The sequence below is a fragment of the Notolepis coatsorum genome (genome assembly GCF_963971535.1).
Source record: "Notolepis coatsorum genome assembly, chromosome: 9".
NCBI classification, from domain to species: domain Eukaryota; kingdom Metazoa; phylum Chordata; class Actinopteri; order Aulopiformes; family Paralepididae; genus Notolepis; species Notolepis coatsorum.
This window is the reverse complement of record NC_140173.1, coordinates 37032686-37059094: the sequence shown is the minus strand read 5'-3', so window position 1 is coordinate 37059094 and position 26409 is coordinate 37032686. Positions and strand designations below refer to the sequence as shown.

Below are 26409 nucleotides of genomic sequence, written 5' to 3'. Positions count from 1 at the left end.
TTTCACTGCCACACGACAGCCGGTTAACCCTTTCACTGCCACACGAAAGAAGGTTAACCTTCTGTCGTGTGGCAGTGAAAGTGTTCATATTTATATTATAGTGATTATGCTAGGTGTATGTTGACTCCAGTGTGTTGTCGTCCTGTCTCTAGGGGCTGGCAGGGTCTGATCGCTCAGGGATGCCACTCCAGCGTCCTCATCATCGACCCCAAGACGTCCCAGACCATCCAGGTCCTCGAGAGACACAAGGCCAACGTGGTGAAGGTGGGTTTCAGCCTCAGGCCTTCTGCTCTCCACTGCACTTCCTCAGCAGCACACTGCTTCCCACACAGGTCTCTACATCCACACCTGGGAGCTGCCCAGTACAACCACAGTCTGACCCTGTTGACCCTAGGAGCTGCCCAGTACAACCACAGTCTGACCCTGTTGACCACTAGGAGCTGCCCAGTACAGAAAACGTTAGGAAGTTGTTACATTCACCCACACAAGGGCTGAGTAATCACACCCCCCCTCTCTCTCTCACACACACACTCTCCCAGCTCTCTTTCTCTCTTGCCCCTTCCTCATCTCTCTCAACCCCCTCTCTCTCTATATATCACACACACACACACACACACACGCACACTTCAGAAACAAACATAGTATCAATGAGATACACCTGAGTGAAGTCTAGTTAAAAAAAATAGTGGCGTTAATACAATCGGCCGATAGCGCGTTAATACTGTGTTAACGTTGACAGCCTTTTTATTTTGTCACAATATTATTTGAAAAATATTGTGTAAAATGTAACTGTATTTCTGAGTTGCAGCACTTAAAAACATTAAATGGACTGTTATATCTTATTAAATTGTGGACATTTATTCATTCCCACTTATTAGACACTATTTCTGATGGTAAAATGAGCGTACAAAGCAAAATACACAATTCTGAAATATTAAAACGGAAAAAACAGAATTTGGAAAAAAATCAAATGGAATTTCGAAAAAAATAAAACTGATTTCATATTGCTCTACAGTCTGACACTGTTGACCACTAGGAGCTGCCCAGTACAACCACAGTCTGACACTGTTGAATGACCACTAGGAGCTGCCCAGTACAACCACAGTCTGACCCTGTTGACCACTAGGAGCTTCCCAGTACAACCACAGTCTGACACTGTTGACCACTAGGAGCTGCCCAGTACAACCACAGTCTTGACACTGTTGACCACTAGGAGCTGCCCAGTACAACCACAGTCTGACACTGTTGACCACTAGGAGCTGCCCGGACAGTACAACCACAGTCTGACACTGTTGACCACTAGGAGCTGCCCAGTACAACCACAGTCTGACACTGTTGACCACTAGGAGCTGGAACAATGGCAGGCTAAGTGTCTTGCTCAAGGGCAATTCAGAGGATGTTGTTGAATGATCATCATTCTCTACAGATTTCTGAATGTGGGTAGTTGTTTCTTTTGAATGGGGGTAGTTGTTTATTTTGAATGGGGGTAGTTGTTTCTTTGAATGGGGGTAGTTGTTTATTTTTAATGGGGGTAATGGTTTCTTTTGAATGGGGTAGTTGTTTATTTTGAATGGGGGTAATGGTTTCTTTTGAATGGGGGTAGTTGTTTCTTTTGAATGGGGGTAGTTGTTTCTTTTTTTGTTTCTTTTGAATGGGGGTAGTTGTTTAACCCTTTCACCGCTGCACTACCAAAACGGTTAACCCTTTTCACCGCGACAACACACAGAAGGTTAACCCTTTCACTGCCACACAGCAGCCGGTTAACCCTTTCACTGCCACACGACAGAAGGTTAACCCTTTACTATCACACAACCGATGGCGACCGTCGGTTGTGTTATAGTAAAGGGTTAACCTTCTGTCGTGTGGCAGTGAAAGGGTTAAATGGGGGTTAAAAAGCTCACATTATGGTGGGACACAGCATCCACACCGTGCAGAGTGGTGCTGCACCGTCGGACTAGATGTGGCTCTCATTACCCACTCAGGTCATACATTATCTTTTACTGTAGATAGTGACCCATTACCCACTCAGGTCATACATTATCTTTTACTGTAGATAGTGACCCATTACCCACTCAGGTCATACATTATCTTTTATTGTAGATAGTGACCCATTACCCACTCGGGTCATACATTATCTTTTATTGTAGATAGTGAATGAACTTTCCACTCAGGTCATACATTATCTTTTACTGTAGATAGTGAATGAACTTTCCACTCAGGTCATACATTATCTTTTATTGTAGATGGTGACTAGTGATGCACGATATATCGGCCGCCGATATAATATCGGCAGATATGGCCGCTTTTTTACACATCGGTATCGGTCCGATACAGTGCATGTGATCGGAGCGCGAGCGGCGCGGGGCGCGGAGCGGCCGGTTTTGACGTGAGCGAGGAGTGGGTTTTAAAATGAGTCGGCGCGACGTCCGGAGCGAGAGTTCTCCTCCGCTCCAATCCACTCCAGGCCGCTCACAGTGGTTTAACACTGATGTAATATATACATGCAGTACAATGCCAAAGCAACAGATGGCGATGTACAAACATGAAGGCCATTTTCAACCAATGAGAAGGGTGAACCTGTGATAGGCTGTTCGTTCAGGCTTTGTCACTGTAGAGACGCCCACACTCACTCCAGTTAGAAAAAGTATATCGACGCCATTGTTGTTGACGTTAGCTTACATGCTAACGTTAATGGCAGCGACCATAGCATTGTGGCTCGGCTAGCCTATCATCGCTTAATAGAGATAGTGAATGGATAAACAACGTTATTTAACATTGCAGAATGGCTACAATTACAATGCGGCTCAATACAAACAATTGTTAAGGGGCCCAGGGGGTGTAGACTGTTGTAGTTTGAGCTCATTTACACCATGCTCCAAAAAAAGAAGAAAAAAAACTGCCGAGCGATCTGGCGCGGGGAGCGCTCGATTCAAGGTGAGCGGGGAGCGAGCGGAGAGCGACTTGGGGGCGGGGTCAACATGAGTGATTAGCGGAGCGGACCAAGCTTTAAAGAGCGAAGAGCGGATTTCTCGGCCGCGCCGATCCGCTCACGTGGTCTGGTCCGATATCAAGATAGGGCCGATATGGGCTGAATAAAATAAAAATTTATATTTATAATAAAATAAAAATAAAATTTTCTTTTTTCTTTTTACATGCCTTAAATAGTTTCAAAATATTAGTCATTTCTGAAAATAATTTACAAAGGGGAAAAAAAATGCGTTTTGGAAAATGGCTCTTTATTTGATTATCATAAAAAAGTGTTTTCTATACAGAGATATCGACATCGGTAAATATCGGTATCGGCCAGAACAGCAATATTAATATCAGTTATCGGTATTGGCCACAATTTTCACATCGGTGCATTACCCACTCAGGTCATACATTATCTTTTACTGTAGATAGTGAATGAACTTTCCACTCAGGTCATACATTATCTTTTACTGTAGATAGTGAATGAACTTTCCACTCAGGTCATACATTATCTTTTACTGTAGATAGTAAATGAACTTTCCATGTGAAATTGAAACCACTCCCTGCTGCTGACCATGTGGTGTTTCATTGGGCAGTATCACCGTTGGTCTGGTGTTTCATTGGGCAGTAGCACTGTTGGTCTGGTGTTTCATTGGGCAGTAGCACTGTTGGTCTGGTGTTTCATTGGGCAGTAAGTAACACCGTAGGTCTGGTGTTTCATTGGGCAGTAGCACCGTTGGTCTGGTGTTTCATTGGGCAGTAACACAGTAGGTCTGGTGTTTCATTGGGCAGTGAGTAGCACCGTAGGTCTGGTGTTTCATTGGGCAGTGAGTAGCACCGTTGGTCTGGTGTTTCATTGGGCAGTGAGTAGCACCGTAGGTCTGGTGTTTCATTGGGCAGTGAGTAGCACCGTTGGTCTGGTGTTTCATTGGGCAGGAGGACAGTATGTCTGGTGTTTCATTGGGCAGGAGGACAGTAGGTCTGGTGTTTCATTGGGCAGGAGGACAGTAGGTCTGGTGTTTCATTGGGCAGGAGGACAGTATGTCTGGTGTTTCAGTGGGCAGTAGCACAGTAGGTCTGGTGTTTCATTGGGCAGTAGGACAGTAGGTCTGGTGTTTCATTGGGCAGTGAGTAGCACCGTAGGTCTGGTGTTTCATTGGGCAGTAGCACCGTAGGTCTGGTGTTTCATTGGGCAGTAGCACCGTTGGTCTGGTGTTTCATTGGGCAGTAGCACCGTTGGTCTGGTGTTTCATTGGGCAGTAGCACCGTAGGTCTCGTGTTTCATTGGGCAGTAGGACAGTAGGTCTGGTGTTTCATTGGGCAGTAGCACCGTTGGTCTGGTGTTTCATTGGGCAGTAGCACCGTAGGTCTCGTGTTTCATTGGGCAGTAGGACAGTAGGTCTGGTGTTTCATTGGGCAGTAGCACCGTTGGTCTGGTGTTTCATTGGGCAGTAGCACCGTTGGTCTGGTGTTTCATTGGGCAGTAGGACAGTAGGTCTGGTGTTTCATTGGGCAGTGAGTAGCACAGTAGGTCTGGTGTTTCATTGGGCAGTGAGTAGCACCGTTGGTCTGGTGTTTCATTGGGCAGTAGCACCGTAGGTCTGGTGTTTCATTGGGCAGTAGCACCGTTGGTCTGGTGTTTCATTGGGCAGTAGGACAGTAGGTCTGGTGTTTCATTGGGCAGTAGCACCGTTGGTCTGGTGTTTCATTGGGCAGTAGGACAGTAGGTCTGGTGTTTCATTGGGCAGTAGCACCGTTGGTCTGGTGTTTCATTGGGCAGTAGCACCGTTGGTCTGGTGTTTCATTGGGCAGTAGGACAGTAGGTCTGGTGTTTCATTGGGCAGTAGCACAGTAGGTCTGGTGTTTCAGTGGGCAGGAGGACAGTAGGTCTCGTGTTTCATTGGGCAGGAGGACAGTAGGTCTGGTGTTTCATTGGGCAGTGAGTAGCATCGTTGGTCTGGTGTTTCATTGGGCAGGAGGACAGTAGGTCTCGTGTTTCATTGGGCAGGAGGACAGTAGGTCTCGTGTTTCATTGGGCAGGAGGACAGTAGGTCTCGTGTTTCATTGGGCAGGAGGACAGTAGGTCTGGTGTTTCATTGGGCAGGAGGACAGTAGGTCTGGTGTTTCATTGGGCAGTAACACAGTAGGTCTGGTGTTTCATTGGGCAGTAGCACAGTAGGTCTGGTGTTTCATTGGGCAGTAACACAGTAGTTCTGGTGTTTCATTGGGCAGCAGTAACACAGTAGGTCTGGTGTTTCATTGGGCAGCAGTAACACAGTAGGTCTGGTGTTTCATTGGGCAGCAGTAGCACCGTTGGTCTGGTGTTTCATTGGGCAGTAGCACTGTTGGTCTGGTGTTTCATTGGGCAGTAGCACCGTTGGTCTGGTGTTTCATTGGGCAGTAGCACCGTTGGTCTGGTGTTTCATTGGGCAGTAGCGCACCGTTGGTCTGGTGTGACCATGAGCACAGTGTTTTTGTGTTCTCTGTGGCTGCCTCAGTGCTGTGGTGGTGCAGACAGTGGTATTGATAACATGCTCTCAGCTAGGATGTAGTAGTGTGTACTGTGATGTCCACACACGCCTGGCTGTGTGTGTGCGTGTGTTTCAAGAAGGTGTGGGTGTCATTTATCAGTGTTGTGTGTGTGTCTACGACGAGTGTGGTTTTTAGTAGGGTGTGCATTTATGCGTACGTGTATGTGTTTGTTAATTAAATGTCTTTTGAGTCCCATGTTTGTGTATGTGTGTGTTAGGGCTGTCCCCGACTAAGGATTTGGATAGTCGACTATGATTGGCCAAAATATGCCGTTAGTCGACTATTAGTAAAAAAAAATATATATATATATATATCTTATTTATTTTTTTGCTGTGGGGGGTGCTTAATGTCTGAAGGAGTCGACTGAAGGCTTCTTGTCCTCTGCAAAAGCATGCAATTGGTGATGGATACATCTTGAAAATGTGTCTAGTCTAGTGTGTTCATATGGGTGAAATCCTCTTTCAGTGCCGCTGTGCCTGTTTTCGCCTCTGGTATGCGTGCCATTAGCGTTAGCCACGCTTCTAGGCCTCTTTTCTTTTGGAAAGAATGATAACATTTTTTATAATATATATTCTTTCCCGACTAAGAGGTTGGCAGTCGACTACGGCTCCTTTCGACTGATTAGTCGACTAATAGGGGTCAGCCCTAGTGTGTGTACATGTGTTTTTTATGCGTGTGTCTATGCATGTGTATGTATTTGTTAATGTCTTTGAGTCCCCTGTCTTTGTGTGTGTACGTGTGGGGTTTTTAGGAGGGTGTGTGTTTTTCACACTCATTTAGTTTTTGACAGTTATTGGGAGTAAATTAGTTTGAATATGGCCACTAGTGATATCATTGGTTGGGGACATTGAATCCTTATGTTGTGTTAATTACAGCTGTAATTAACACAACCAGGGATGTGATTTCTTCGGTTTTAACCGGAATTCCGGTTTTATAAAATCATGATAAAAAATATATATACAAAATTAACCCTTTCTCTGCCAGGCTTTATATCCATCCTTGTAGCCAGTCTGCCAGCTCTATTTGTCTATGGAGATGTTCACCTACTTTGCAGGGCTATAACTTTTTAAATTGTATTGCTAAATTGACATTACTATGGCCCATTCAACATCGATTAGCTATCGTTCAGGGTGTAGGAACGTTTTACTTTTTCATTCACACATTCATACAAAAATACGGTCGAGTATAAATATGTTTTTATCGTTTTCTGCAGTATTTCATAGAACGTGAGTTATAGCCATTTATGCTTATATTAGATCATCAAATGCAGTTTGATAGCGATTGACGCCAGATAAAAAATTTCAATTGTACAAGGTCCTAAACGTCATGACTCATTATCTGCTGGTGACCGGAGGGGGGGGGGGGGTCGTTTATAATGCATTGACCGATGTTAAATGTTTCATGTAGTATGGGTGATATATTGATCATAGCAGTTTGTATGGATAATAATAATCAAAAAACGCTGAAACTCACCGCAGCTTCCTCGTAGCGATGGGGGATGATACTGGAGCAAAAAGATCGCTATTATGGGATGTTGATCTAGGCGAACCATTTCCGGATTGTATAATACTATATACGTCCAAATAATGTTGTTTATCGAGTTATGGCAACGGATCGATTATCCAGTGTGTCCAGATGGAGTCCCGCGAGCGATAGCGAGTGGCGGACGGAATAGGGGTGACACCAAGCACTTCCGGCCCCACTTCCGGTTTGGCAACTCGCCGATCGGTGGCGGTATTGAAGCGCTGGAGAGTTGAGCGGAGTCCTACAGCACCAGTCAAGGATCCGTGGGTGAAATATGAATACCATGACAGAAATTTGAAATATTGATCTCAAAGACGCTGTAAAACGTCATTGGCAGATTAAGCATGGCGAGGAATGACGTATTAACACGTCATCGGCGGAGAAAGGGTTAATTAATTCAAATGGAGTGTTTATTTCAATACAAAAAAAATATCGTTTCGAAAATGTTCAGGTGCAATCACATCCCTGCACAACACAAGGATTCAATGTCCCCAATGACATCACTGGTGGCCATATAACTGTCGACCTAAATTACATTTACATTTATCCAAAGCGACTTACAAGTTCTGTACGACAAGTCATCAGGAAGGGCACAACTCTATCAGCTGAGTAACAATGTTCATCAAAGTGTTGAGTGCTACAGTGTAGGTTAGTATATTAGGACACGTGCATGACAGTAAGGTTAGTTAGGGTTTGACTTTTTTAAATTTTTTATTTCAGATGGTTGAAGAAGTGTGTCTTTAGTCGACGGCGAAAGATTGGACGGGTTTCGGCTGTCCTAACTGTGGTGGGAAGTTCGTTCCACCATTGTGGGGCAAGGACTGAGAATAGGCGGCTTCTCCTTGATGACCCTCCCGGAGCTCGGATAGGAGTGGGTCGGAGACGGCCAGAAGATGCAGAGCGTAGGGGTCTTGAGGGTGTGTAGTTAGAGACCATTGATCGGAGGTAGGCGGGAGGCAATGGGGAGCCAGTGCAGGTCCCTAAGAAGTGGGGTGACATGGGCCGACTTCGGTAGGTTTGAGACCAGGCGGGCTGCTGCGTTCTGAATGAGTTGAAGAGGCTTGGTGGCAGTGGCCGGGAGGCCAGCAAGCAGTGCATTGCAGTAGGGGTGGACGGTATAAACGGTATACGGTATAAACGGTATGAATTTGCTCTACGGTATGGATTTTGACTATACCGTGTAACCGGTAGTGCAGCTCTAAAATAGCAATGACGTCATGTAACCACAGCGCGACTATTTCACTCGCATTTGCCCCTAAAAATAGATGGAATTAGTCATAGATAATAGATATGTGCGAACTGGAAAAAGTTATTTAGGAGGCTTCGCGCAGTGGGCGTGCCAGCCCCTACCGCACGCATGTAAACACGGGTCTAGTAGTCTAGTGGGACGGGACACGGGAGGACGGCGGCGTCTCCCTGAGCTAACGTTAGCTTAGCTACCGTTACAAAATGACCCAGTCAACTATTCACTTTTAGTTTAATACATGATGAGGCATTGTCTAACCAAACGGTATCTAGTCGGCCAGCTACCGATAGCTCCTGACATCAACAAACGCTCCACAAAGTCTAGTAGAGACGTGTGTGCTACCTGTTAGCTGTTAGCTCACGTTAACACAAGTTAGTTCACCGTTCAAAACGAAATGTCCCATTGAACTAAATAATTCACTGAGGCGTTGTATTAACGTTATATATCCGGCTAGCAGTAGCTACAGATAGCTCCTGATATCAATGTCTTATAACACTGATTCGATGCGTATTCGAGCTGAGGGCTTGCTGAGCACAGTTAAGTAACGTTATACCAATACAATAGGGTCCAGGTGCAGCGCCGGAGAATCCTGGCCGTAGCTCTGCTCGAGGCTACTCGAGTATAGGTCCAGGTGCAGCTCCGGAGAATCCTGGCCGTAGCTGGAGGCTACTAGAGTACACACAGACAGTGGAGCTTGTTGCGTGATGGCGATGTCTCGCAGATAATACAAGTACAAGTCTAATTATATAATATATATATTTTATAAAAAAAAAAATTATATAAAATTAAATGTATCAAAAACGATGATACCGTGATATATACCGTTACCGTCTATGCTTCAAATTATACCGTGATATAAATTTTAGACCATACCGTCCACCCCTACATTGCAGTAGTCGAGGCGGGAGATGACTGTTGATTGGACGAGGAGTTGGGTGGCTTCTTTTGTCAGGAAGGGGCGAATCCTTCTGACATTGCTCAGGAGGAATCTGCAGTGTTTGGCGCTCAACGGTTGGCGAGCAAACACGTAATATTACGTGGTTGGCGCAGAATGAGTTAAGCTACTGGGCCCTATTCCCCGTACCTGGTTCGACTAAGTCGATCAAAAGTCCCATTATCCAGATTCAATTAACGGGATGTTTGAATCCAGGCTTTCCCTGTTCCTCGAACGCTGATTCACTGTCGTTCATTCGAACCAGACTTGATACTCAGGATAAGTGCGCGTGTCCGCCTGACCTGAAAAGACAGCAGGTGTCGATCGCAGAAATCCTGATTTTCTAACGGCATTGATTGATTGATTGATTGATTTAAAACTTTATTAACAGATTGCAGAATGGGTACAATACAGTACGGCTCAATAGCCTCGCCGACAAGTTAAATGCATAATCTATAGGCTAATTTTAAATCCATCATTACCCCAATCAATCAGATTATATTTCTTTAAATGTGCCTGCTGGCAGTAGGCTTAATGGAATGAATAATCGAATGAGATCTTGCTAGTGAAAATAATTTGTTAAACTCTTTCAGAATAAGTACAAGTAATAAGTAAGTATAATGTGCTTAGGTATCATGTAGCCTACTATATGAATACATGGTTCCCAAAGTTTTCAAGGCGCGACTCCTCAGAGAGGGAGTTGGAGGCTATATATATACAGTTTCACTATTAATCAGGTTTTAATCTGTTTCAGGCATAATCCATACATGCATTGAATTGATTAACCTTTGGTTTATACCAGTCATGTTCATCACCCTCTTGTTCATCATCAGATAACAGTGCTTGAACAGATACATGCATTTTCTCAAGTTCATTCTACAAAACGTCAAAGGCTTGCAATTGCTCATTAATTTAATCAAGTCACGTCATCAAATCCGTAAAACAGCGCATCTCATCAGACATTTTAAACCCAGTTACAGTGATGCAATTCAACAATCCACAGATTCAGATTCCTCGTAATTCATAATCCACAATCCACGCATAAAGACAGTTAAATTTATGCTTGAATGAAACACAATTCGGGCGCTCCGCCGCAGATACATCCACAGCGAAGAATATGAAACTAATCAGAGCCAAACTCCCGATAGGTTTCATTCATTAAAAATATCCCAGCGGGATTCACATTTGCAATGCTCCGCGTTATTAAAATAACTACATAGTGTTGCAATAGCGAGCGCCGTATCCGTATAACTCTGACGTGCATTATTTAGGACAAAGTAAATTCATAGGCTGAATATGATTTATATTATTTTACATTTCAAAAGCCCCCCCTAGAAAAACGAAGCACAAAAAAATAATTCAGAATGGTATAATGGGATCTACACTGGGATAATTATTTCAGGAAGCGAGCTGGCATTTCTTTGCGAGGGTGTGGCCATGCAGGTTATCCAGCTAACTGAACTAAACCCTGCCCTCGACCAGGTTCAAACTTTCTGATCTGTTACCATGGTGATTTAGACAATCCGGCGTCAGGGAACGGAAAGTTCTGGCTTAAGTCAAGCTATGCTGAAAATTATCTGGCTAACTCAGTTAGCCAGGTACGAGGAACAGGGCCCTGATCCTGTTGTTTTTGTTTATTTTGTGTTACTTGAGTCTGAGAAAGGCACTTCTCTCTCTAAATCCAATTTATTATTATTATTATTATTATTATTATTATTATTATTATTATTATTATTATTATTATTATTATTATTATTATTATTATTATTATTATTATTATTATTATTATTATTATTATTATTATTATTATTATTATTATTATTATTATTATTATTATTATATAAATCAATTGTTCTTTGTTAGATATATCTGACATGTTGTTTTGAGGATTTCTGTCTAAAATGTGAACAGAAGTAAAGATATTAAACTGTGTGTGTGCAGGTGAGATGGGCGAGAGAGAACTACCACCACAGCCTCAGCTCTCCCTACTCGCTGCGCCTGGCCTCGGGGGACGCCTCGGGGAAGATCATCGTGTGGGACGTGGTCAGCGGGACGGCCCACTGTGAGATACAGGAACACTCCAAACCCATCCAGGGTAAGACCCCTGACCTCCAGACCCTCTGACCCCCTGACCTCCTGAACTTCAGACCCCTGACCTTCAGATCTTCAGACCTCCTGACCTTCAGACCTCCTGACCTTCAGACCTCATGACCTTCAGATCCCCTGACCTTCAGACCCCTGACCTTCAGACCTCCTGACCTTCAGACCTCCTGACCTTCAGACCTCCTGACCTTCAGACCCCCTGACCTCCAGACCACTTGAGCCCCTGACCTTAGACCCCCTGACCTTCAGACCTCCTGACCTTCAGACCTCCTGACCTTCAGACCCCCTGACCTTCAGACCTGACCTTCAGACCTCCTGACCTTCAGACCCCCTGACCTCCAGACCACTTGAGCCCCTGACCTTAGACCCCCTGACCTCCAGACCGACAGATATTCTTATATAGTTCTTATTATAGACTTCTTATACCGTATTGTGCCAAATATAACACTGTTTTTTTTCCTAGAAAGGAATCTGAAAACATCTTGTTTTCTGGGTCTAGACCTTTAAATCATTTTACAGATGTCTATTCTTATAGATTTCATCACACTGTCACTGGCCCATATTTGGACAATTTGGAAATGCACAAACACAAACCGCTGTTTTAGCTAGCTGTTTTCATTAGGGATGTCCGATATTGGCATTAACACATTGGGTGCCGGGGGTTGTGCCCATCTTATACCACTCTCTGCCACTGTTGAAAGCCTATGGAGATGTTTACCTTCTTTGCAGGGCTATAACTTTTTAAATTGTATTGCTATATTGACATTACTATGGCCCATTCAACATCGATTATCTATCGTTCAGGATGTGGGAAAGTTATATTCTTTCATTCATACATTGTTGTGTTAATACCTTCGAGAATATAAGTATGTTTTTAATCTTTTCTGCTGTAATTCCAAAAAACAGTAGTTATAGGCCCTGAAGCATAATAGATTATCGATTGGCGTTTCTTTCCCATACATGCTATATTAAAAAATTCAAATGTATATGATCGGTATACATTATGCTTCATCATGCGTAGAGGAAAGGGGGGGGGGGGGGGTCGTTCATAATTCCTTGATCGTCACTAACGGCTTTATTTACTATGGGTTTATATATCGATCAGACTGTTTGCAAACAAGGAAATGCACAATCGGGTTGAAAATAACGTTACTGCCCCCTTACCGTGCGCCGATGAGACTGGCGGAGAAAGATCCCAATTCGACGCCGATCACCTAGATCCATTTCCGGTTTGTATGGCGCAATAATAATAATAATAATAATACATCTATTTTATATAGCGCTTTTCCAGGTGCTCAAAGACGCTTTACATGGGCAGGAGAGACAAACTATGGCAAAACAAAAAACAGAACAAAACAGAACAAGTTCAAGTTCAAGTTCTTTAATAGTTGTCATACAGAAGTACAGAATACTTTCATACAAAATGCTTCTTACTGTTACGCTCCAGAGACTGTGCTAGACAAGATAGTATCAAATAACATAATAACATAATATAGCATGAATTTAGAAGAAGAATGAGGTCACAGTTGTTCGGTATAGACATATGTACAATGTTCTGAGTTACCATATAATATACAATACACAATACTATGCAGTGTACTAATGTACAGTACTATCTAGTGCAAAGCAGAAGTGGGATGAGGTACAATTTTAGGTACAATTTACAGTAAGGTGTACGAGTTGTAGTGCAATCCTTCATCCATAAATATAAAGTGTGGGGAGTGGGTGCTACAGTGTGTTTGTTTAAAGTGGGTGTGTGCTATAAAGTGTGTGTAGTGGGTGCTACAGTGTGTTTGTTTAAAGTGAGTGTGTGCGTGTGGATGTGTGTGCTATGTGTGTTTGGTGGTTGTTGTTGTGTAGTGTTCATTCATTGTTCGTTTAGCAGCCTGATGGCCTGGGGATAGAAGCTACTTCTGAGTCTTTCTGTGCTCGCCTTGAGACTCCTGTGTCGCTTGCCTGACGGCAGCAGTTCAAAGAGGCAGTTGTTCGGGTGGCTCGAGTCCTTAATAATTCTCTTAGCCTTCCCCTTGCAACGCTTGTTGTAAATGTTCTGGAGAGTGGGGAGCCCCCCTCCAATTGTGCGTTCGGCTGAACGTGTCACTCTTTGTAGTCTGCTTTGGTCTTTTGCAGTGCTATTCCCAAACCAGGAGGTGATGTTGCCGGTCAAGATGCTCTCTATTGTACATGAGTAGAAGTTCTTAAGGATCTTCTGGCTGACTTGGAACTTCCTTAGGCGCCTGAGGAAGTAGAGGCGTTGTCGTGCCTTCTTCACCACACTGTTAATGTGTATGGTCCATTTCAAGTCCTCGGATATGTGGGCTCCGAGGTACTTGAAGCTGTTGACTCTCTCAACCGGTGCCCCGTCGATGCTGAGGGGGCTGTAGTCCTTGACCCCCGACCTCCTGAAGTCCACAATCATCTCTTTTGTTTTGCTGACGTTCAGGGAGAGGCTGTTTTCCTGGCACCATCCCGCCAGGACCTTGACCTCTTCCAGGTAGGCCCTCTCGTCGTTGGCAGAGATCAGGCCCACCACCACTGTGTCGTCAGCAAATTTGACGATTGTATTGCTACTCCGCTGAGCCACACAGTCGTGTGTGTACAGGGAGTAGAGGAGGGGACTCAGAACACAGCCCTGGGGGGCCCCTATGTTGAGGGTGATGGATGAGGAGGTGCAGTTGCCTGCTCTCACCACCTGGGGTCTGCCAGTCAGGAAGTCCAAGACCCACTGGCAGAGGTCATAGCCCAAGCCCAGGTCCCTGAGCTTGGCTATGAGTATGGAGGGGACTATGGTATTGAATGCCGAGCTGTAGTCGATGAATAGCATTCTCACATAGTTCCCCTGCCTCTTGTCCAGGTGTGATGCTGCTGTGTGCAGCACATGGGATATGGCGTCCTCCGTGGACCTGTTGGGGCGGTATGCAAATTGCAGGGGGTCCATGTTGATGGGGAGGGAGGAGCAGATGTAGCCCTTTACTAGCTTCTCAAAGCACTTCATGGCTATGGAGGTGAGAGCTACAGGGCGGTAGTCGTTGAGGCAAGCAGGCTTGGATTTTTTGGGTACAGGGATAATAGTGGACTTCTTCAGGCAGGTGGGGATGACAGCCTGTTCTAAGGACAGGTTAAATATGTCAGTGAATACTGGGGCCAGTTGGTCGGCACAGACTTTTAGGACGCGGCCGGGGATGCCGTCCGGACCTGCTGCCTTCCTGATATTCACTTTTTTAAAGGTCCGCCTCACCTCATGCTCTGTTACCCTGAACACTGCGCCTCCATCAGCAGCCGACCCCCCCCCCCCCATTGCCGAGGCTTGTGAGCTGGTGTTGTTATTACCAGCATCAAACCTCGCATAGAAGGTATTGAGGTCGTTTGCTAAGGAGATGTCATTGTTCAGTTTGAGGGAGGCGCCTTTGTAGTCTGTCATCGTTTTGAGCCCCTGCCACATAGCTCTAGAGTCAGCTTGTTCAAACTGGAGTTCAATTTTATCCCTGTAGCGCCGTTTGGCCTCTGACACTGTCCTCCTTACGTTGTGTTGCGCCACCTTGTGGTCATTCATGTTGCCTGCCACTAGGCCGTCATTGTATGCTTTGGTGCGCTCTCTCAGAGCTTCACGGACGGATTTGTCTACCCAGGGTTTTTGATTTGGGTAAACTTTCATTTTGGTAGTGGGGATTGTTTCTTTCACCCTAGTACAGACATAGTCCAGCACTGTCTCCGTGTAGGCATTAATGTTATCTGTGTCGCGGAATACAATCCAGTCTGTGTTGTGGAACACTGACCGGATCGTGTCCTCTGACGTCACATTCCATTTCTGCACCTCTCGCGAGACTACGGGAGTACTTTTAATTCTTTGTCTGTACTTTGGTGTAAGGAAAATGGATGCGTGATCTGACTTGCCAAAGCCACTATCAGAATGAGCCTTGTAGCCACCTTTAAATTGCGTGTAACAGTGATCTAGGATGTTACCGCCTCTGGTGTTGCAAGTCACATGCTGGTAGAAATCAGGCAATACCTTTCTCAGATTGGCGCTATTGAAATCTCCCAGTACTAAAATGGCGGCGTTAACGTTCGTCGCTTGTATATTATTTACCTCGTCGTGGAGTCTGGAGAGCGCGGCGTTGTTGTTGGCTTGCGGTGGAATATACACTCCGACCAGGACGATCGCCGTTAACTCCCTCGGGAGGAAGAAAGGACGACACTTGATGGTTATATATTCCAGTTCTGGGGAGCAGTAGTTGGATAATTCCTTCACATTCGTTGGATCACTCCAATTTTTGTTAAACATGAAGGCAATACCTCCACCACGTTGTTTACCGGACTCTGATTGTGTCCGATCCTTCCTATGGATAAAGAAATGATCCGTTGGTTGAATCGCGTGATCTGGAACCTCCGGTGTTAGCCAAGTTTCGGTGAAGCAAAGGACATTGCAGTCCCTAACGTCTCTTTGATATTGAATCCTTGCTCGGATGTCATCCAGTTTATTGTCTATTGATTGTACATTGGCTAGCAATATACTGGGAAGTGGTGTACGGTGTCGTCTGGATCTCAGCCTGTTTCGGATCCCAGACCTTTTTCCTCGACGTCTTTTCCTGGGGTCTAGGAACAAAGGATCCGGTCCTAGTCTCCGGAGGATTTCTTCCGGCCATTGATGTGGTTCGGAAAGTTGATCCAGCGAGTAATCCAGTTGGTAAGTTTCCCGTAATCCAATGTCAATGATTGACTGACGGTCATACACATATAATGCACCAACAGTTGGTGCAAATAAAACTCCTAATACTATAAAAATTAACAAAATAGAGCACAGTCTCGTCGGAGCGATCAGAAAGGCAGCCATCACAGCAGCGCCAAGTCATAAAACATAACATAAAATAATACATGACAAAATAAAATAAAATAAAACCGACAGAATTAGAGGTCAAAAGCAAGATTGAAAAGGTGAGTTTTGAGGGCTGATTTAAAAGATGTCAGGGTGTTTGCATCACGGATATGGCTGGGGAGGGCATTCCAGAGGGAGGGGGCAGCAGCAGCAAAGGCCCTGTCGCCCCAGGTCCGGAGCTTGGTCGTGGGAGGTGTTAGGAGGTTGGCATCTGCAGACCCAAGGCGACGGGTGGGCGTGTGACGGTGGAGGAGGTCGGACAAGTAGGGAGGGGCAAGGTAGTTGAGGGCTTTAAATGTGATGAATAGTATTTTAAAATGTATCCTGTATTTGATTGGAAGCCAGTGGAGGTCGTGGAGGACAGGGGTGATGTGATCAGAGCGACGGGTGGAGGTGAGCATGCGGGCAGCAGAGTTTTGGACATATTGGAGTTTATTGAGAATAGTGTTTGGTGAGCCGTAGAGGATGCTGTTGCAGTAATCTAGTCTGGATGATATGAATGCATGAACCAGTGTTTCAGCAGCGGAGAGTGATAGGGAGGGGCGAAGACGAGCAATGTTCCGGAGGTGATAGAAGGCCGATTTGGTTATGTGGTTCACATGGGGGAGGAAAGAAAGGGTGGAGTCCAGGATGATGCCAAGGTTACGGACATGAGTGGAGGGGGTGACAATGGTACCATCTATATTTAGGGTGAAATCCTGGGTGTGGCTGGTGAGGGATTTTGGACCGATAATGATGATTTCTGATTTATTGCAGTTTAATTTGAGAAAGTTATTTTGCATCCATCATATCGATTATTGCGTTATGGCAGCGATCCATATGCACTATAGTGTTTGTCAGGAGTCCCATAGCGAGATGTGACTGCCGGAGGAATTTCCGCGATGCACCGATGACACTTTCCGGTTTTTGAGTGTGTAACTCGCCCGATCATCCACCAGGCGGCGGTATTGAGGCGTTGCAGTCCCATTTAGGGTCCCGCTAGGGCACCGGGAGTTGGGTGGATGAATTATTTATTATTATTTAAAAAAATTAAATATTGATCTCAAAAACGCTGTACAGCGATGTTGGCGGTCAACGCATGGCGGGCAATAATGCTGGAAAGTGATTTTGGCGACCAATGTGTTAAAAATTTAATATGAGAACTGGTTTAAAAAAAATATAATTCTTATTTTTTTTTTTTTTTTTACATATATTTAACCTTTATTTACCCAGGCAAGCAAGTAAGAACAAATTCTTATTTTATTTCTTGTGAAAAGTACGTATAATGTTGTGTTTTTTGGGGGGGAAACCCTGCATATATCGGTATCGGTTGATATCGGTATCGGAAATTAAGAGTTGGACAATATCGGTATATCGGATATCGGTAAAAAAGCCAACATCGAACATCCCTAGTTTTCATCTGTTTTAGCTAGCTGTTTTCATCTGTTTTAGCTAGCTGTTTTCGTCTGTTTTAGCTAGCTGTTTTAGCTAGCTGTTTTCATCTGTTTTAGCTAGTTGTTTCCATCTTTTTTAGCTAGCTGTTTTCGTCTGTTTTAGCTAGCTGTTTCCGTCTGTTTTAGCTAGCTGTTTTCATCTGTTTTAGCTAGCTGTTTTCATCTGTTTTAGCTCATCCAATTCTCAGGCTTGTTATCTTTTTGCAACAACTCACACCTTTTTAGAGCAAGATTTCAGAGCGAGATTTCTGTTTCAGTGTCAAAAAGAAGCACTTTTAGTGAAACAGCAAGTACTTTAGTAATCTATTACTCTGTCTCTCTCTCTTTCTGTATCTTTCTCTTTCTCTCTCTCTCTCTCTCTCTCTCTCTCTCTCTCTCTCTCTCTCTCTCTTTCTCTCTCTCTCTCTCTCTCTCTCTCTCTCTCTGTGTCTCTGTCTCTGTCTCTCTGTTAGACCTGGAGTGGTTATGGAACCAGGATGCGTCTCGTGACCTCCTGCTGGCGGTCCATCCTCCTAACTACATCGTCTTGTGGAACGGAGACACTGGGACCAAACTGTGGAAGAAGAGCTACGCCGAGAACATCCTCTCCTTTTCCTTTGACCCATTTGACCCTTCCAACATGGCCCGTAAGTCAGCATCAATCCCTCCAACATGGCCCGTAAGTCAGCATCAATCCCTCCAACATGGCCCGTAAGTCGGCATCAATTCTTCCAACATGGCCCGTAAGTCAGCATCAACCCTCCAACATGGCCTGTAAGTCAGCATTAACTCTTCCAACATGGCCTGTATGTAAGTCAGCATCAACCCTTCCAACATGGCCTGTAAGTCAGCATTAACCCTTCCAACATGGCCTGTATGTAAGTCAGCATTAACCCTTCCAACATGGACATCAGCATTGACCCTTCCAACATGGCTGTCAGCATTGACCCTTCCAACATGGCCATCAGCATTGACCCTTCCAACATGGCCCGTAAGTCAGCAACATGAAATAAATGGCAACACATTGATGCTGGCGAGTTGTCATAGTGCCACTGCGCCCCTAGACCGTGGTTTAGGGAAAGCCCTGGACTGGATGGTTTGTTGAAGATTCAAGATTCAAGAGGTTTATTCATCATACATACACAAGACAATTATAGTGAAATGAAGGTGACCATGCCCGCCTTCAATTGTGCAAAAAATACAATATAATAATAGAATAAAATAGAATAGATAATAAAATAGACATGATAAAAAGTACTAAGATAAAATACAATACAATACAATGCTAAGCTTACGAATGAAAAGGTAATGGGTCCTATGTACACTACTATACAATATCCTATACACTATACTATGTATACTAAACTATCCTAGCTATACTAACTATACTATACAGAACATACAGTTATGTTTTTTTCCCCTTTTTAAAGTGACCTTTTCTTTTGTAAGCTCTGGAACAGATATTGATTGAGCTGCCCAGGACCACTTGTTGAATAGAGCGTTGAGCGTCTCGAACTGCCTTAGATCCTAACAGTCCTGTCTCCTCTCCTCTCTCCTAACAGTCCTGTCTCCTCTCCTCTCTCCTAACAGTCCTGTCTCCTCTCCTATCTCCTAACAGTCCTGTCTCCTCTCCTCTCTCCTAACAGTCCTGTCTCCTCTCTCCTAACAGTCCTGTCTCCTCTCCTCTCTCCTAACAGTCCTGTCTCCTCTCTCCTAACAGTTCAGTCTCCTCTCCTCTCTCCTAACAGTCCTGTCTCCTCTCCTCTCTCCTAACAGTTCAGTCTCCTCTCCTCTCTCCTAACAGTCCTGTCTCCTCTCCTCTCTCCTAACAGTTCAGTCTCCTCTCCTCTCTCCTAACAGTCCTGTCTCCTCTCCTCTCTCCTAACAGTCCTGTCTCCTCTCCTCTCTCCTAACAGTTCAGTCTCCTCTCCTCTCTCCTAACAGTCCTGTCTCCTCTCTCCTAACAGTCCTGTCTCCTCTCCTCTCTCCTAACAGTCCTGTCTCCTCTCCTCTCTCCTAACAGTCCTGTCTCCTCTCTCCTAACTGTTCAGTCTCCTCTCCTCTCTCCTAACAGTCCTGTCTCCTCTCCTCTCTCCTAACAGTCCTGTCTCCTCTCCTCTCTCCTAACAGTCCTGTCTCCTCTCCTCTCCTAACAGTCCTGTCTCCTCTCCTCTCCTAACAGTCCTGTCTCCTCTCCTCTCTCCTAACAGTCCTGTCTCCTCTCCTCTCTCCTAACAGTCCTGTCTCCTCTCCTCTCTCCTAACAGTTCAGTCTCCTCTCCTCTCTCCTAACAGTCCTGTCTCCTCTCCTCTCTCCTAACAGTCCTGTCTCCTCTCTCCTAACAGTTCAGTCTCCTCTCCTCTCTCCTAACAGTTCAGTCTCCTCTCCTCTCTCCTAACAGTTCAGTCTCCTCTCCTCTCTCCTAACAGTCCTGTCTCCTCTCCTCTCTCCTAACAGTCCTGTCTCCTCTCCTCTCTCCTAACAGTCCTGTCTCCTCTCCTGTCTCCTAACAGTCCTGTCTCCTCTCCTGTCTCCTAACAGTCCTGTCTCCTCTCCTCTCTCCTAACAGTCCTGTCTCCTCTCCTCTCTCCTAACAGTCCTGTCTCCTCTCCTGTCTCCTAACAGTCCTGTCTCCTCTCTCCTAACAGTCCTGTCTCCTCTCCTCTCTCCTAACAGTCCTGTCTCCTCTCCTCTCTCCTAACAGTCCTGTCTCCTCTCCTCTCTCCTAACAGTCCTGTCTCCTCTCCTCTCTCCTAACAGTCCTGTCTCCTCTCCTCTCTCCTAACAGTCCTGTCTCCTCTCCTCTCTCCTAACAGTCCTGTCTCCTCTCTCCTAACAGTCCTGTCTCCTCCTGTCTCCTAACAGTCCTGTCTCCTCTCTCCTAACAGTCCTGTCTCCTCTCCTCTCTCCTAACAGTCCTGTCTCCTCTCCTCTCTCCTAACAGTCCTGTCTCCTCTCCTCTCTCCTAACAGTCCTGTCTCCTCTCTCCTAACAGTTCAGTCTCCTCTCCTCTCTCCTAACAGTCCTGTCTCCTCTCCTCTCTCCTAACAGTCCTGTCTCCTCTCTCCTAACAGTTCAGTCTCCTCTCCTCTCTCCTAACAGTCCTGTCTCCTCTCCTCTCTCCTAACAGTCCTGTCTCCTCTCTCCTAACAGTCCTGTCTCCTCCTGTCTCCTAACAGTCCTGTCTCCTCTCTCCTAACAGTCCTGTCTCCTCTCCTCTCTCCTAACAGTCCTGTCTCCTCTCCTCTCTCCTAACAGTCCTGTCTCCTCTCCTCTCTCCTAACAGTCCTGTCTCCTCTCTCCTAACAGTTCAGTCTCCTCTCCTCTCTCCTAACAGTCCTGTCTCCTCTCCTCTCTCCTAACAGTCCTGTCTCCTCTCTCCTAACAGTTCAGTCTCCTCTCCTCTCTCCTAACAGTCCTGTCTCCTCTCCTCTCTCCTAACAGTCCTGTCTCCTCTCCTCTCTCCTAACAGTCCTGTCTCCTCTCCTCTCTCCTAACAGTCCTGTCTCCTCTCCTCTCTCCTAACAGTCCTGTCTCCTCTCCTCTCTCCTAACAGTCCTGACCAGCGAAGGGATCGTCTTCATCTCGGACTTCTCCCACTCCAAGCCTCCGGGCAGCGGGGGCAAGAAGGTGTACATCGCCAGCCCCCACGCCAGCCCCGCCCACAGCAAGCCGGCCCCCACCACGGGGCCCGCCACCACCGGCGCCAAGAAGGCCCTCAACAAGGTCAAAGTGCTCATCACCAACGAGAAACCCACGTAAGAGACTCCCGCTTGGCAGGCCACTCCCCCTTAGTATCTCTTTACCATGGCTCACTCACTCACTCACTCACTCAAAAAAAGAGAATAGGTGTATCCACACCAAGCTATTCGAGTTCAGAAGGTAGGCGATACTGCCACCTGGTGAGATTCGATCGTCATTGCAATTCAAACGTAGGCAGATGAGCCAGGGAGACCTAGAGGGCTCCGGCTGACCGTATAGAACGGGGATCAAAGGAAAAAGATAAAAACCAGAGAAATCTCTGGTTTTGGCACTCAACGCATGGCGAGATAACCCAACTTATCTCGGGTATGGCACCCAATGAGTTAATCTTGCATTAGAAAAATGTTGGCGTTAAAAAAATTGTGGAATAACGCGTTAACTTTGACAGCCTTATATATACATACACAGTACATATCTGTCTGAATATACCTGCATATAATCCTTTTATATACCTATTTATACACCTGCATATAACCTATATAACTCTGTATGATAGCATGTAGAATAATGCTGTATATACCATATATATATTTATTCTTACCATATATATATATATATCTACCTGTATGTACATACCTGCACATAAACCTCTGTAGATATTATATCTATATCGGTACATATCACTTACCTACTCTACTAGTTACGCTGCTGGCCAGTATGACTATTACCATGTTCTAATCCAGGGGTTCTCAAACTTTTTTATACCGCGACCCCATTTTATTTAGGAATTTTTTTGGGGACCCCACACTTAACACATTCGGGGCCATTCGATTTCGCCATCTAGCTAATAGCACGGCCAGGTTTTCATTACATAGTTTCACTGTGCGTCACATTGTTTGTAGAGCTAAATCTATATTTTATATTATAGCTATGGATACAATACCATGGTCATTTGACCGTAACTATCTTCCGTTCGAGATGCAAAAAAGAATAAATTTTTTCACGAATACGTTCACACGTTATCTCGTGGTGAATATGAGTATAACTTCGGAATTATCTGGGCTAATTCCTGGGAAGCTGGCTATAGGGCGCAACGTGAATTATACTAAACCCATTGGCGTTTTGTCCCTGGACACGCTATTATTTTCAAATCAAATGCATATGATATGTATTATGTTTCACCATGAATGCATGAAAGGGGGGGGGGGGGGTCATTTCTGATTAATTGATTGCCAATAACGGCATTCGTTATTACCACAACACACACCGATCAGGGGGATGGGTATGAAAACCATGCACGATCAAGCTGAAATTGACGTCAGATTGTCCTTACCTGTGGTCGGTGGTATTCCAAAAATAATATTCCCATTATTTGATTGCCATCTGGTGCATCCTATGTCCACCTGGTCCAAGACATAACCCACCACAACATATGGATCGGGGGTCCCGAAAACGATTCAATGCGATCGAGGGAAGCCCTAGGTTTCCCATTACTAGAAAAGTCCATCCGGAGACATTTGAGTGTTACACCCGGTCTGGAACAGGGTTTACTGCACTCTCGATACTGCCTACTAGCAGGATCTGGTCGGTACTGCACCTTTGGAGTCCCAGTATGCCTTTTAACGGCAACATACAGGTCCCTGACATTGAATAGGATATTAAGGGAAAACGATCCAAAAACGTTAACCGTTGGCGCCCAATAACGTAAAATTGCCCCGAAAGTGTTAATGTATTGCGTAATTTCAAACGTGGAATTAAGGAATATCAAAATAAAAGCACACGTTGTTGAACTTGATCATGCATATTTATTAGAACATTTAATTACAGCACTATGTTATCAATACACATTTATAAAATTAGGCATATTTAGCCAAAATATGTTGCCAGAACAGTAAAAAAGATTTTAAATTTTTTATAATTTCTTTTTCTGGTCAATGCGTGACCCCACTGTCACCTACCCGTGACCCGTCGTTTGAGAACCACTGTTCTAATCTTGTGTGTGTGTGTGTGTGTGTGTGTGTGTGTGTGTGTGTGTGTGTGTGTGTGTCTGTGTGTGTGTGTGTGTGTGCACGCGCGCGCTGCAGTGCGGAGGCTGTCACACTGAACGACTGTCTCCAGCTGTCCTACCTGCCCTCCAAGAGGAACCACATGCTGCTGCTCTACCCCAGAGAGATCCTCATCCTGGACCTGGAGCTCAGCCAGACTGTGGGCGTCGTGGCTATAGAGCGCTCCGGGGTTCCCTTCACTCAGGTAGCAACCATACCACCGCATACATATATATATATATATCATATCATTATTGTTACCTGAGTGAGTTAATATAGAGCGCTCCGGGGTTCCCTTCACTCAGGTAGCAACCATACCACCGCATACATATATATATATATATATATATATATATATATATATATATATATATATATATATATATATATATATATATATATATAATCATATCATTATTGTTACCTGAGTGAGTTAATATAGAGCGCTCCGGGGTTCCCTTCACTCAGGTAGCAACCATACCACCGCATACATATATATATATATATATATATATAGAGCTGCCGCGATTACCGCGGTATCGCTGTTACATCACGGCCACCGCAGAGTAGGCTGAATACCGCGTCACCGCTGTTTTTTATAATAATAATAATAAATTACCCGCCTCTCGTTGGGCTTGCGGCTCTGCAGATATACCCTACTCATCTATCGAGGTTCCAAGCGACCCTATTGGGTACCAGAAAAGTCACGTGAAACATTGCAGACCACTGATTGGTCAGAAGAGAGACGCGTCACACGTTGTAGCGTCACCACCAATCGGCAAGCGCGTATTAGGTTTTTACTTCCTGAATGTCAGATCATCACAACACGGCTAATAACGTTAGCTTTAACTCTCCGCCGGAGTGGACTACGATCGCTCCTAAGGAGTACTAAACGAGACATAATGATTTTACTGTCTGCAACGAATGTTATAATAAAAGCCCTTCGTTCTATACACTTGTCTGATTGAAAACTTTATTAACAGACCGCAGAATGGGACAACTCAGCACGCTCTGAGCAAAGAAAGGAACTGAGATATGAATAGAGTATTGCTTGCCTTGCTATTGTCCGGTAAATACGCTGATGTTATTGAACGTATAACTATATAATGTTAATGCCACAAAACGAATGCCTTCATTATAAAGTAGTAACTTTATAGTAATAATAATAAGAAAGGGTCGGGGGGGTTAGGGGTAACCACCCCTGCCCGCGTCACCGAGTGAACGGCGCACGACCAGAGGGTAAACTTCGAATCCGTGTTTCACTTTCAATAACTAATGCGTGCTTGCCGAATCCCAAACAATATTCATGCTGCAAAGTCATCCTCTAAAAATAGACATTTAGACTAGAGGCAGGCTATATGCTATAAAGAGTAGACTACTACTAAAAAAAAAAATGCATTCAAACTTTTTTTTTAAATTTTTTGTGTGCATGCGGTAATAACCGCGGCGGTAGGAAATATTTTGCAAATTTGTGCGGTAAGGAAATAATCAATACCGCGGCAGCTCTATATATATATATATATATATATATATATATATATATATATATATATATATATAATCATATCATTATTGTTACCTGAGTGAGTTAATATAGAGTGCTCCGGGGTTCCCTTCACTCAGGTAGCAACCATACCACCACATACATATATATTTATATATATATATATTAGAGGTGGGCATAGATACATTTTTTTAATCTAGATTAATCTATCTGCAATCCTGGATTTAATCTAGATTAAAATGGCTAAAAAAAAAAAAAAAAAAAACGCCGAAGGCATTCAAAATATGTGTGTTCTACCCAAATAATGACCAGAAGTAAGTCCTTACTTTTTCTTTCCTCCTTATGTTTCTCAGGCCAGGTGGCCCATTACACCATGAGCCCATCTCCCGTTTCCAAAATGCATTACAGACTGTTTGAAAAAGCTGTTTTGCTATGATAATTGGTAATGAAATATCAAAATAATGTTCAATAAGATGTACTTGTGTTTAATAAGTTGTTTTATTCAGAAGTTAACACAAATAAATAATATTACCAGTACAGTACAGTATATAGCACACACAAAACAGAAAGAAGCATTTCAAACTTGAACTATGTGACATGGCTTGACTCAATCAGTCCAATCTCTATTTCTCCTTATTCCACCAGTCACTCAGGCAGACCAGCTTGTTTTATGTAGCGGTGTCTACTTATAGTGCCTATAATATTTTTCCCGTTGGGTGCCAGACAGGGCCAAACCCTGCCAATGCAAATCAACTGCTCCAGTGGAGTTGCTCAGTGGCCAATGGTGTCAACTGTGGTTGTACTGGGCAGCTCCCAGATGTGAATGGAACTGTGTGAATGTGAAGCAGGGTGTTCCTGAAAAAGAGCATCTGTTCCCCAGAGAACCTACCCTGGGTAAATGAAGGTAAAAAAAAAAAAGTTTTTTTTTTTTTTTTTTTTTTTAGATTAATGCGTTAATTATATTATCGCGCAATACTAGTATCGCGTTAACGCAGCACGTTAACGCCGTTAAAGGCCCAGCTCTAATATATATATTATCATATCATTACGCTCTGGAGTTCCCTTCACTCACGTAAGAATGATACACACACACACACACACACACACACACACACACACACACACACACACACACGTAGATTAGGGTGGTGTAGAGTAGAGTGGTGTAGGGTAGGAGTAGAGTAGGGTAGAGTAGAGTAGAGTAAAGTAGGGTGGTGTAGAGTAAAGTAGGGTGGTGTAGAGTAGATTAGGGTGGTGTAGAGTAGGGTGGTGTAGAGTAGAGTATAGTGGTGTAGAGTAAAGTAGGGTGGTGTAGAGTAGGGTGGTGTAGATTAGAGTATAGTGGTGTAGAGTAGATTAGGGTGGTGTAGAGTAGGGTGGTGTAGAGTATAGTAAGGTGGTGTAGAGTAGATTAGAGTGGTGTAGGGTAGAGTAGGGTGGTGTAGAGTAGGGTGGTGTAGAGTAGATTAGAGTAGGGTGGTGTAGAGTAGAGTAGGGTGGTGTAGGGTAGAGTAGGGTAGAGTAGAGTAGGGTAGAGTAGAGTAGAGTAGGGTGGTGTATAGTA

General features: G+C 44.5%; 1 protein-coding gene across 1 annotated transcript in view; it reads left to right on the top strand.

Annotated features, from left to right (window-relative positions):
- The window catches only part of wdr11 (WD repeat domain 11), a 191267-nt gene that overhangs the window by 2422 nt on the left and 162436 nt on the right, over positions 1-26409 (top strand). Inside the window, exons 2-6 of the mRNA XM_084321104.1 lie at positions 153-264; positions 11148-11301; positions 18068-18241; positions 21151-21352; positions 23381-23546. Of these exons, the coding sequence (XP_084177230.1) occupies positions 153-264; positions 11148-11301; positions 18068-18241; positions 21151-21352; positions 23381-23546 (808 nt within the window). The remainder of the gene's footprint in view (positions 1-152; positions 265-11147; positions 11302-18067; positions 18242-21150; positions 21353-23380; positions 23547-26409) is intronic.